The 12,265-nt window shown below is 46.4% G+C and overlaps 2 protein-coding genes across 4 annotated transcripts in view; both read left to right on the top strand.

The window, feature by feature from the left end:
• Positions 1-6,625, top strand: LOC121543591 (host cell factor 2). The gene is made up of 16 exons (XM_041853595.2): positions 1-251; positions 705-853; positions 1,071-1,234; positions 1,472-1,674; positions 1,872-1,956; positions 2,060-2,163; positions 2,369-2,611; positions 2,834-3,028; positions 3,331-3,395; positions 3,575-3,755; positions 3,868-3,917; positions 3,998-4,141; positions 4,330-4,515; positions 4,786-5,089; positions 5,196-5,271; positions 5,415-6,625. The coding sequence occupies exons 1-16, from the start codon at positions 62-64 to the stop codon at positions 5,422-5,424; spliced, it is 2,349 nt and encodes a 782-aa protein (XP_041709529.1). The 5' UTR covers positions 1-61; the 3' UTR covers positions 5,425-6,625.
• Positions 5,459-12,265, top strand: part of LOC121543592 (centrosomal protein of 83 kDa-like) — a 13,944-nt gene continuing 7,137 nt past the window's right edge. For 2 of the 3 annotated variants that reach the window (XM_041853599.2, XM_041853596.2), the window contains exons 1-8: positions 6,912-6,975; positions 7,981-8,160; positions 8,235-8,385; positions 8,487-8,579; positions 8,982-9,113; positions 9,693-9,944; positions 11,722-11,853; positions 12,084-12,198. In XM_041853599.2, the coding sequence (XP_041709533.1) occupies positions 7,988-8,160; positions 8,235-8,385; positions 8,487-8,579; positions 8,982-9,113; positions 9,693-9,944; positions 11,722-11,853; positions 12,084-12,198 (1,048 nt within the window). In that variant the 5' untranslated portion in view covers positions 6,912-6,975; positions 7,981-7,987. Of the gene's footprint in view, positions 5,545-6,911; positions 6,976-7,980; positions 8,161-8,234; positions 8,386-8,486; positions 8,580-8,981; positions 9,114-9,692; positions 9,945-11,721; positions 11,854-12,083; positions 12,199-12,265 lie in introns of those variants that run through there. The other variant, XM_041853597.2, reaches the window with a different exon arrangement.

Consider the following 12,265-nt stretch of genomic DNA (forward strand, 5'->3'; position numbering starts at 1 on the left):
ACTTCGCTCCGCCTATTTCCCTCTGGTAACAACAAACAGCGCCAAACTGCTGTCACCGTTCATGGACCGAACCCCGGTGTGTAGCGTTCCTAACGGAACAATGGACCCGTTATGGAAAAAAGTCAATTCATTCACTGGACCTATTCCCCGGTCAAGGCACGGACACCGAGCAGCGGCTATTCGGGAACTTATTATCGTGTTTGGAGGTGGAAACGAGGGGATAGCGGAGGAGCTCCATGTTTACAACACCGGTAGGCTAACGTTAGTTAGCTAGTTTGGCTAGCTAATGGATGCTACACATTTCGCGTTTGAGCAGTGAGCTAGCTAGCTATTTGGTTTGCCTAGCCATCTGGTGCGACTTATATTTTAATGCCTTGAACGTTTCACAAACATTCCCTGAAGCTCAGCAGGCAGCTTGCTTACTTGGCTAACGTTAGCTAGCTAAGCTAACCAACTTTCTATCTACTATGGTTGTTTTCAGGTGTACTGTTTCTGTGTAGAATAGTTAGCTAGCATACAATTGATGTGGTGTGGAACAGATGATCAATTGAGAATCTGGAGGCCATATAGCTAGCTATCTAACTTTTTTTGTGTCAAGACTTAGCTTTTATAAATGATATTGCATAATTACAGTCACACAGTGCGTTATGATTGAGTAAACATGAGTTCTTCTCAGGTGATCAGATTTCTGACCCTTTGTCTAGTCTCTAAGCAGTGGTTTCTCCCAGCGGTGAGAGGAGACATCCCTCCAGGCTGTGCTGCCCATGGTTTTGCCTGTGAGGGAACCCGCATCCTGGTCTTTGGAGGCATGGTGGAGTTTGGCAAATACAACAACAGCCTGTACGAGCTACAGGTGAGGCTCTCACACTCACTAGTGTCTTCAGTAATCGGGATCCTCCTGTCATGCATAAGGTGAAGTGTGCAGCAGCATCGTCAATCACAGACCTGTAGCTCTGATGAAAGGTCTTCACAAGTACAGCGTCTTTCCCCCTTAGTTTGTACAGTAGCTTGTATTTAGTCACTCTGATGGATAAGATGCTATATTTGACCTCTGACCCCTTGTCTATCAGGCGAGCCGCTGGCTGTGGAAGAAGCTGAAACCCAGGCCGCCCAAGAACGGCATGCCGCCCCCCTGTCCCCGCCTCGGACACAGTTTCACCCTCATTGGGAACAAGTGCTACCTGTTCGGGGGGCTGGCCAATGACAGTGAGGACCCCAATGGCAATGTCCCAAGGTATGGAGCTATGTACCTAGCTCCAGTCTCCAACGCCGCTTCTCTAATCAGGGTATTGAGGGTTGTGATAATCATAAGAAACCTTAATGCTTGCTCTGTCACTAATGTTGTTCTCATCTAGCCTGGACCCAGATCTGTTTGGTCACCAATGACCATAGGAGTTGGCAAGACAGCATAAACAGTTCTTGGACCAGGCTAGTTCTCATCCCACTGGCTGTCTCTGTTTCACCTCTGCAGGTACCTGGATGACTTTTATGAGCTGGAGCTGCAGTCAGTGTCAGGGGTGAAGGGTTGGAACATTCCGGATACTAAGGGTGTGGGTCCGTGGGCTCGAGAGTCCCACACCTCGGTGGCATACACTGGGACAGGCTCCCCCAAACTCTACATCTTCGGAGGGATGAGAGGCAGTCGCCTTGACGACCTCTGGCAGCTTGACCTCGGTAACCTCACCTCAGTCTACAACCATGCTTCTTTGAATTAACTAACCTCCTTGGTGTGAATTCAGGTTGCTGTAGCTGTAACCAACCTTCAGTTTCCATAAACCGCAACCTTGCATTCGTGGTTGTGGCGATGAACTGATTGAAGTGAGGTAATCTAACTGGCTGTCTGAATGCACTCTCTTCTGTCTGCCTTTTAGAATCTATGACATGGTCTACACCTGACACTAAAGGACCTCCTCCTCTACCCAGAAGCCTTCACTCTGCCAACGTTATAGGAAACAAGTAATGGAAATATTTATTTTGTGTGTACTGTATATGTTTGTGTGGTATCATGGATGTTTGCCTAATATGGGTTCGTTTTTTTGCTTTGCCCCTGTGTGGGAAGGATGTATGTTTTCGGGGGATGGGTCCCCGTTCCAGAGACAGACAAACCTAGTGCCCTGGGAGCTGAATGGATCTGTACCAACTCCTTATCCCTGCTCAACTTAGGTCAGTATCATACTCATTATTACAAGCTTATCACTTAGGGTATCTGACTGGTCACATAATTTAATTCAATTCATATTATGAGGATCATCATATTGAATTGAACCCAGTAAGGTTAAATCAATCAAATTAATTTATAAAGCCCTTTTTACATCAGCAGATGTCACAAAGTGCTTAAACAGTTGAACCCTTTTCCTGTTGATATCAGACACCATGACGTGGCAGAGCCTAGGCCCAGATCAGCAACCGGGGCAGACAGTGAGCCAGGAGGACCAGCAGGGCCAGGGGGACCAGGAAGAGCCTCAGCCCAGCAGCGGGGGCCCCAGAGCCAGGGCAGGCCACTGTGCTGCCTCCATCGGCTCCCGCCTCTACATCTGGAGCGGCCGTGACGGCTACCGGAAGAGCTGGAACTACCAAGTGTGCTGCAAGGATCTGTGGTACCTGGAGACAGGTGAGAAGAGAGACAAGGATACTATTAATATCAGCATATGTCTTATTACTGTAGCTCAATATGTGCTGCAGAGTCATACCATCTTCAAAGCATATTTTAATATGGAGAGAGTGTATTTCTCATTTGTTCACAATAGCAACCCTCAGATGAAGTTAAATGGATATTGCTACCTGCTAGGCCATTTTGCTGCTACAACCTAACTGTGACTTGTGTGGTTTTCAGAGCGGCCCTCCACCCCAGCAGCAGTTCTACTGGTCAAGTCCACTGTCAACATGCTCCATGTGGCCTGGCGCCCCCTACCGGCAGCAGAGTGCTACCTCCTCCAGCTGCAGCCCGTCTCTCCCTCTAACACCCTAGACAACCCCACAGCCCCACCCAGCACAGGTGCCCAGGAGAGGAACCCCCAGGAACAATCAGGTGAGAGGAGAAGTCTACCTGCTGCTCACGCACAACCAATCAGAGACCACTAATTTAAATAGAAATGACCACAGCCAGTGAATTTCACATGGCCTTGAGAGGTGTTCTGTCTGATGCCAAGCTATTGGCTTTGAAAGTGGTTTAGAAGCAGAAGCCTTTGTCCCGGGCCATCTGGTCCACTCTCAAGGCCATGTTGACGTCTGTACTGGGCCGGGGTTGAAGGTTGATGCAGGCTAAGAGATCTATGATCTAAGAAGAAGTATATATGTAAAGCTATGCTTGATGTGCTCTTTGTCCTCCAGATGTCCAGTCAGCTCAGGTCCCAGACGACCCCACCTCACAGGAAGCCCAGAAGACGTCCCAACAGGTCAGATGGTGACCCTTATATCCATATCCAGTTGTCTTAGCTACAGTGCTGGGAAAGTGCTATATTAAGATGGTGTTAGTACTGCCATTGAGACCGTAACAGCTAAGCTAAATCTTACATCCTGATTGTTAATGCTACGTTGACTGACACCGGATACTGCTGTCTCCCCCCCACGCCAGGAGGTGGCTGCAGAGCAGGCGGAGACTCCCATGGAAGTGTCAGAGGCTGTTAGGGACCCCCATCCAGAGGGGGAGAGTGATGCTAGTAGAGAAACACACTCTGAGCCCTTGGGACAGGAGGGTGACCCCACAAAAACCTCCCAGCCCTCGGACACAGTGGCGAGCAGTGAACACCAGCCAGGTAACAGCATGGACCCCAAGCTAGCTTTTTACTCTATCAGTATGGGGCACTGATAATGAGTGTGGTTTGAATCTCATTGGGATAAACAATGACAGTCCTTACTCATTCACAGGACAAGAACCTGACACCACTTCCTCAGATCCCAACACTGTCACATGCAAGGTAGGATAAGAATACTAAAGAAGTTATTCATTTTCCTACCATAGAGACTGATGGAAGTAACCCCTGTCTGTGCCCTGTAGGTATCTGGTGAGAAATCAGATGAGTCTGAGTGGTTTGATGCTGGAGTGTTCAAAACCCTGTTCTCTGAGGTTACCCACTACTACCTGCCACCTGAGAATGTCTTTAGTCCCACCATCTACAGCAGACCCACTAATACTAAAGAGGTAAAACACATCTTGGTTTGAATCTTAAATGACAGTATATAATGAAAAAACATGCCCAGAATGTGTGCAGATAACATGTAGAAACCATATTCAGCTAGCACTCATATTTGTAAATTTGTCTCTAATCTCTGTTTATTGATTTCCCGATTTGACACACACACCATTTTCAACACACCCCACTCCCACAGATGAAGTTGCAGGGGCCTCAGGACTATGAGTGGAGGGAGAAGCAGGAGTTGTGTCCAGGTGTAGCCTATAGGTTCAGAGTAGCAGGCATCAACAGCTGTGGTCAGGGAGACTTCAGCCCTGCCAGCGAGTTCAAAACCTGCCAGCCTGGCTTCCCTGGAGCGCCCTCTGCTGTCAAGATCACCAAGGTACAGTACACTCCTACAGCCTACTTTACACAGATAGAAGGTTACTGTTGAGGGGTGTAAATGAGGCCAAGCACATTAACAGACAGAGGCTTTAGAGAGCTCATGTGGGAGATTGTTGTGATTTTTTTGCTGCCTGTCCAATTTCACTAGTTTTCTAGTTTCACAATATCTTTGATATCTCGTTTGATCATATATATGTGAATCAGTTTCACCTAAATAACCAGCTTTTCCTCTCCATCCTTTATACATCAACTCCTCTCCTCCCCCCAGGCTAATGACTCGGTACACATCACGTGGGACTCCCCCACCTCTCCGTCAGGTAAGATCCTGGAGTACTCCATGTACCTGGCGGTGAGGAAGAGCCGGTCCAGCAGCAGCAGCTCTGAGCGTCCTGGCCAGCTGGCCTTCATCAGGATCTACCGCGGCACCAAGACCTCTTGCACCGTCAGCCCCGCCCACCTGGCCAACGCCTACATCGACAGCTCCGCCCCCAACCGGCCAGCTGTCGTCTTCCGCATCGCCGCAAAGAACGAACAGGGCTACGGGCCCGCCACGCAGATCCGCTGGCTACAGGGTACGCGGCGGGGGGGGTGTTTATCCTGACCCTGAATCAGTACTCTAGTGGCATACTGACTGTCACCACTGAGTGGTCTCTAACCATGGGCTCTGTCTCCTTTCAGATGCCAGTAAACTCAAAGCCTCGTCATCACAACCAGATGGCAGCCCCACAGAGGCAGAACAGGAGGCAGCAGACAGGTGAACAAGCTCTGCTCTCATCTGACTAAACCTTAGGAAAAGGTTTATATGAGATGAGTTGTCCCTTGCCATTGTCAGGCTTGCTGTTTTTGGAGTATGATGTTAGAGGACTTATTGTCGGTTTTCCTCCTCGTGTCTTGCAGCTCAAGTTGAAGATCGACTGCCAGACGCTCGCCGATACCCAGGAAAGATGATGTAACAAGTCAGAGGGCATGACTACTTTCCAACCCAGCCATGTCCCTAACAAAAATGCTGTACAGAACTTATAGATTTGTAAGTTATTTTTTATATGTTTTTTTGTCATTGTTGTACATAACTGTTGTGTGTGTTAATTTCCACCTGTCCTTTTGACCACACTGTATTACATTATAGTGTAAAAAAAACAGTGTTGTTTTTTAATGTACTTCCATTATTATTTTTTAAAGTTAAATAGATAATAACTGATGTTAAGACCTAGCGAATTTCCCCAAGGAATGAATGTGCCTTAGTGTATGAAGGGGTTTTGAATGGGGATGATGATTGACCGGCCAGTGACTGCTTCCCAATAATTAACATATAGCAAACTTGAATTGAATAGTAGTGGGAAGTTTTGTGTATGTATAATTTGGGCCAAGTCAATGGTTGTATTTCAGCCTCAACATGCAGAATAAGTGTTATTTTTTTAATTATAACATGATTCCAGCACAGCACTTCTTACATGCCTTGTGGGTATGGAATGTGAGGGTTTGAGTCCATCAATTTAAGTTGTTCATTTACCATTTCATATTTATGGATACTGTTATTATCCTTTATTCAATTGTCTTTATTTCTATTTTGTAGCCATAGGAAGTAAGCCATGTGTATCTTAAGCTATCCATACTTCCGTTACTACATAAATAGTGGTTGACACTACCTTTCCTCTCTTATAGCACTGTAGCTCACTATGCAATGTGGAAATCACTAGATTTCTTTGGGCCGCTCATGTTTACGAATTGAATAGTAGTTTTGATCCAGACATGAATTCCATCTGATTCCAAAGCTACTTAGTATGGCGAAAGCAAAGATGTATATGATTCAAATATTTTTTCTTATTGAATCTTTAACATTTTTTATCATATGTTACTCAGTGAGTATGTAGCGTAGATCTCATTTTTGTGAATATGAGCTCAGTGCAGGAGAGAATTGTTTTAACGTTCCTGTTTTGTTACAGGGGTTTATTTAAAAATAATTCCAGCAGCATGACTAACTGTTATCCCTGTACTCTTGGTAGGTGTATGTTGTACAGTGTGTCAAAGGAGAACTGAGAACAGTGTGGACTTCTGTTAACAGTCCAAATGTGGTTAAAAACAAGAAGAAATAAAACTGGTCACGACAATCTGCTCATGAGCATTGAATATCAGTATGTGTGATTCTTGTCTGAAATCAGGTAATCTGTGGCATCAGTCATTTAACATCAACAACTGGTCAATTACACAATACACACTGCAGAACCTCTTTTATTCAATTTGTGAAAATGGATCAAACTGAATAACAAATTAATTGTGGCAAGAGTTCAGGACTCACTAGGCCTTTTCCAAGAGTCTACGTAATGTTGCCATTTAACCACATGGGGGCAAAAATGTAAGCCGAGTTAAGATAAATCTCCCATGATCCCATGCGAATCTGTAGTTCTCTGCAGTATAAAAGAAAGCTAGATTTGTCAAGGAGTCTAGTTCAAGACAAGAGGTAAGCAACGATCAAAACAATGCATATTATTTTTCATTTTCGCTACAGTGGTAGCTTCAAGGAAGAAACACAAAATTGTGCCCAAGAGCTAGCCAGTTACTTTTAAGTTAGCTTGATAACTGATTTGACATTGTTCAGTGACCAGTTGCTAGCACGCTAGCGTACGTAACGTTAACTCGTTTCTAGTTGGCTAGAACCGCGGGAGTTAAAGCGCCACTTTCGAAAAGAGTGACAATAGCTATTTATCTAGATGACTGGCTAGCTAATGATGACAGCTTGGCGATCTGTGTCCTTGCGTTTTGTTTTTGTGCGACAGTAATCAGCCAAACAGTTGTTATGCTATCAACTAGTTAGCTAAAGTTACTCACCACTGTCATTGCAAGAATGGTCCCGGCAAGACAGTCAGCGGAACTGTTTGTTAAGGGTACAATGTTGGGACAGTTTTTTTGACTTTGCTGGATTTCCTTGCCTGTATTCGTTGCATCTGAGTCTGACATTCTGTCTTTGTTCTTTGATTAGCTACATTTCCAGGGTGGGTGGGGTGCTTGAGATGATGAGGCCAAGATGTCGAGGGCAATGTTTGCAATCAAGCATAATCATCCCTCTCTGGCCTTGGCCCCGCGTATCCACAACAAAAGGTGGAGAAATCACTTGAGACCGAGGCAGTCTAGTTACCTAAGCGGTTGTCATTTGCACAAAGATCAGGGGAATTTAGGGTTACCATGGTAACAACTGCAATTTGTCCCAAGCCACCCACCCACCATCCTTACAACATCTGTCTGACCTGCAAGCAGAGGAGAGCACTGCCAGTCTCTTCCCTAATGAAGTTGGTTCTGTTTTATGATTTATTTTGTTGAGCCAAAGCCTGTGTAGATGAGGAAGTGGATCGTGCTATGATGTCAATCTTTCATACTAATGGGATGATTTATTTAGACATGGATGGAGTGGAGAAACCTGCAGCTCTCTAACTTTCCCTAACCTCATCTATCTATCTCTATCCACTAGGGGTGAGATGAATCCCTCTGCCCTAGCCCAGTCTGCCCCCCTGCTCCCAAGCCTGGACCCCAGGGGGACGGTGAAGCTGGGGGGGTCCGACATGGAGCTGCAGAAGATGCTGATCGACGAGCGGATGAGATGTGAGAACCATAAGACCAACTACCAGACACTCAAGGCTGAACATACCAGGTAACAGCCCAGGAGAAGTGTGTGTGATGTGTGCACATTTCTATACATCTCCTCCACTGTGTTGTCTGTCCCAGGCTGCAGGATGAGTTTACCCGGGGGCAGGTGGACCTGAAGCGTCTCCTCAGTGACAAGCAGACTGTCCAGGAGAAACTGCAGCTGCTGCTGGCTGAACTCAGAGGAGAGATGCTGGACAAGACCAGGGAGCTGGAGGAGCTACGACTACAGGTACTGGAGCTAGTCCATAGAAAACACACCTACTGACCTATGACTACGCTAGTGTCCCTTTGTGTATGGCAGTGTTTATAGCAGTCGGTTTGTTTTGTAAGGTGCTGACCCCCCAGCGGTTGGAGCTGTTGAGGGCCCAGGTGCAGCAGGAGCTGGAGGGGCCTGTCAGAGAGCGCTTCAACAAACTAGAGGAGGTGAGCCTCGCCCCCCAGAACGCTTCTGTCTGTTCTCTAATGCTATTTACTGTTCTCTACTGCTCTCTACTGCTCCTGACTGCTTTTAACCACCTTTGACTGCCTCTGCTTCTGTTTTTTTATATTTTGTACTGCTTTTATCCAGCTTCAGCTGCTATTGATAGCTTTTAACTGTTTCTGACACTTTAGCTCCACCGTGCTCTCGAACTGTCACAGCTGTAACTGCCATCTCCATAGCAACTGAGAACTAAGCGTTTAATGTTTTTGAGGGCAGAGAATAGTGGGCCATCACACTTAACACTGTCAGATTATTGAGAATGAAAAAACAGTACATCAAATTAAACTTTCTCTGTTTCTCCTCCTTGATTATAACCAGCCCTCTTCTCTCTGTGTTCCCTGCAGGAGACTGAGAAGTACAGGTCTGAGTATAACAAGCTGCGGTACGACTACACCTTCCTGAAGTCTGAGTTTGACCACCAGAGAGAGGAGAGCGCTCGCATACTGGAGGAGAAGAAGATCCGCTTTGATGCTGAGGTGTGTGTCCGTGCATGTGAGAGAAAATGTAAAATAAAAAAAATAAAAAGTGAGATCTGATATGTTTCTCTTTCGAGGTCAGGGCTCTGTGCAGGCCAGTCAAGTTCTTCCCCACCGATCTCGACAAATCATTTCTGTATGGCCCTCAATTTGTGCACGGGGGCATTGTCATGCTGAAACAGGAAAGCGTCTTCCCCAAACTATTGCCACAAAGTTGGAAGCACAGAATCGTCTAGAATGTCATTGTATGCTGAAGAGCTAAGATTTACCTTCACTGGAACTAAGGGGCCTAGCCCGAACCATGAAAAACAGCCCCAGACCATTATTCTTCCTCCACCAAACTTTACAGTTGGCACTATGCATTCAAGGAAAGCCCCATGGCCAAACCCTCCCCTAACCCGGATGACGCTGGGCCAATTGTGCGCCGCCATATGGGACTCCCGGTCACGGCCGGCTGTGACACAGCCTGGGATCGAACCCCAGGCTGTAGTGACGCCTCAGCACTGCAAAGCAGTGCCTTAGACCGCTGGGCCACTCGGGAGGCCCAGACGTTGCTCTTCTGATATGTTGTGTGTTCAGGTATCACGGCTGGAAAGGGACAGAGAGGAGCTGATGGCCCAGTATCAGGGCACAGACCCGTCTAGAGATGGTAAACGCGTGGAGTCTCTGCTGAGAGAGAAGGCCCAGCTCCACCTGCGTCTGAAGGGCCTGGAGGCTGAGGTGGCTGAGCTTCGGGCACAGAGGGACAACTCTGGCCAGCAAGCTGAGAACGTGCAGCGCATCCAGGTCCGCCAGTTCGCAGAATCCCAGGCTGCAGCCAAGTCTCTGGAGGTAAGAAACTTGTAGTCTCTGTATGTCAGTCAATCTTTAACTGTTATTGTCACTATGAAACTTAAGCTACATGATGAAATAAATCTGTTGGAGTAAGTCCTAACTTAGGTAGAATGTCTTTACTGTGTGTGCTTGATTGATTTGTGGAATAATTAATACAGTGAAGGAAAAAAGTGTTTGATCCCCTGCTGATTTTGTACATTTGCCCACTGACAAAGACATGATCAGTCTATAATTTTAATGGTAGGTTTATTTGAACAGTGAGAGACAGAATAACAAAAAAATCCAGAAAAACGCATGTCAAAAATGTTATAAATTGATTTGCATTTTAATGAGGGAAATAAGTATTTGACCCCTCTGCAAAACATGACTTAGTACTTGGTGGCAAAACCCTTGTTGGCAATCAGAGGACAGACGTTTCTTGTAGTTGGCCACCAGGTTTGCACACATCTCAGGAGGGATTTTGTCCCACTCCTCTTTGCAGATCTTTTCCAAGTCATTAAGGTTTCGAGGCTGACGTTTGGCAACTCAAACCTTCAGCTCCCTCCACAGATTTTCTATGAGATTAAGGTCTGGAGACTGGCTAGGCCACTCCAGGACCTTAATGTGCTTCTTCTTGAGCCACTCCTTTGTTGCCTTGGCGGTGTGTTTTGGGTCATTGTCATGCTGGAATACCCATCCACGACCCATTTTCAATGCCCTGGCTGAGGGAAGGAGGTTCTCACCCAAGATTTGACGGTACATGGCCCCGTCAAATCGTCCCTTTGATGCGGTGAAGTTGTCCTGTCCCCTTAGCAGAAAAACACCCCCAAAGCATAATGTTTCCACCTCAATGTTTGAAGGTGGGGATGGTGTTCTTGGGGTCATAGGCAGCATTCCTCCTCCTCCAAACACGGTGAGTTAAGTTGATGCCAAAGAGCTCCATTTTGGTCTCATCTGACCACAACACTTTCACCCAGTTCTCCTTTGAATCATTCAGATGTTCATTGGCAAACTTCAGACGGGCATGTATATGTGCTTTCTTGAGCAGGGGGACCTTGCGGGCGCTGCAGGATTTCAATCCTTCACGGCGTAGTGTGTTACCAATTGTTTTCTTGGTGACTATGGTCCCAACTGCCTTGATCATTGACAAGATCCTCCCGTGTAGTTCTGGGCTGATTCCTCACCGTTCTCATGATCATTGTAACTCCACGAGGTGAGATCTTGCATGGAGCCCCAGGCCGAGGGAGATTGACAGTTATTTTGTGTTTCTTCCATTTGCGAATAATCGCACCAACTGTTGTCACCTTCTCGCTAAGCTGCTTGGCGATGGTCTTGTAGCCCATTCCAGCCTTGTGTAGGTCTACAATCTTGTCCCTGACATCTTTGGAGAGCTCTTTGGTCTTGGCCATGGTGGAGAGTTTGGAATCTGATTGATTGATTGCTTCTGTGGACAGGTGTCTTTTATACAGGTAACAAGCTGAGATTAGGAGCACTCCCTTTAAGAGTGTGCTCCTAATCTCAGCTCGTTACCTGTATAAAAGACACCTGGGAGCCAGAAATCTTTCTGATTGAGGGGGTCAAATACTTATTTCCCTCATTTAAAATGCAAATTAATTTATAACATTTTTGACATGCGTTTTTCTGGATGTTTGTTGTTGTTATTCTGTCTCTCACTGTTCAAATAAACCTACCATTAAAATTATAGACTGATCATTTCTTTGTCAGTGGGCAAACATACAAAATCAGCAGGGGATCAAATACTTTTTTCACTCACTGTACATTGATTGCGTTTCAGGCAGAGAGGCAGTCACTGCGCCTGCAGTTGGAGCGTCTGGGGAGTGAGTTGCAGCTGAGTCATGAACAGAACACCCAGCTGACTGGCAGACTGCACAAGGCTGAGAGAGAGGTCAACACTCTCACCAGCCAGGTCAGTACCCATATGACCTCTGACCCCTAATACTTAACCTCTAACCACAGAGGTCATCAGCTGTGTTACTCATGCCTTGCCTCTCGTAAAAATAGATATTTTTGGTCTTCTTTTTGTTGTTGGTCATTTAGTAGATGCTCTTAACCAGAGCAACTTACAGTCCCCACCATAACCCCTTACATCATTAGGTTGCTGTGTGCTCATGCTAGTCTCTCATCTGTTTCTCTCAGATGGAGGGCATGAGGCACTCCCACAAGCTGGAGGTGGCCAATGTGAAGCTGGAGTGTGCCAGGTCTAGAGGGGAGGTGGAGAGGGAGAGAGACACACTACAGGGACAAATGGAAGGTAACTCCGCAAATAAGCTCCTTGTGTGTTTTGAGTATACATGTACTGTACATCACACTCATTTTAG

Source organism: Coregonus clupeaformis, chromosome 20, assembly GCF_020615455.1.
Source record: "Coregonus clupeaformis isolate EN_2021a chromosome 20, ASM2061545v1, whole genome shotgun sequence".
Lineage (NCBI taxonomy): Eukaryota > Metazoa > Chordata > Actinopteri > Salmoniformes > Salmonidae > Coregonus > Coregonus clupeaformis.

Excerpts from the sequence above, each read along its gene's own strand:
- LOC121543591 (XM_041853595.2), top strand. The coding sequence starts at position 62 with ATGGACCGAACCCCGGTGTGTAGCGTTCCTAACGGAACAATGGACCCG. Across the intron at positions 2,164-2,368 it reads CTTATCCCTGCTCAACTTAG|ACACCATGACGTGGCAGAGC; the intron begins GTCAGTATCATA and ends TGTTGATATCAG. Across the intron at positions 3,918-3,997 it reads CCAACACTGTCACATGCAAG|GTATCTGGTGAGAAATCAGA; the intron begins GTAGGATAAGAA and ends TGTGCCCTGTAG.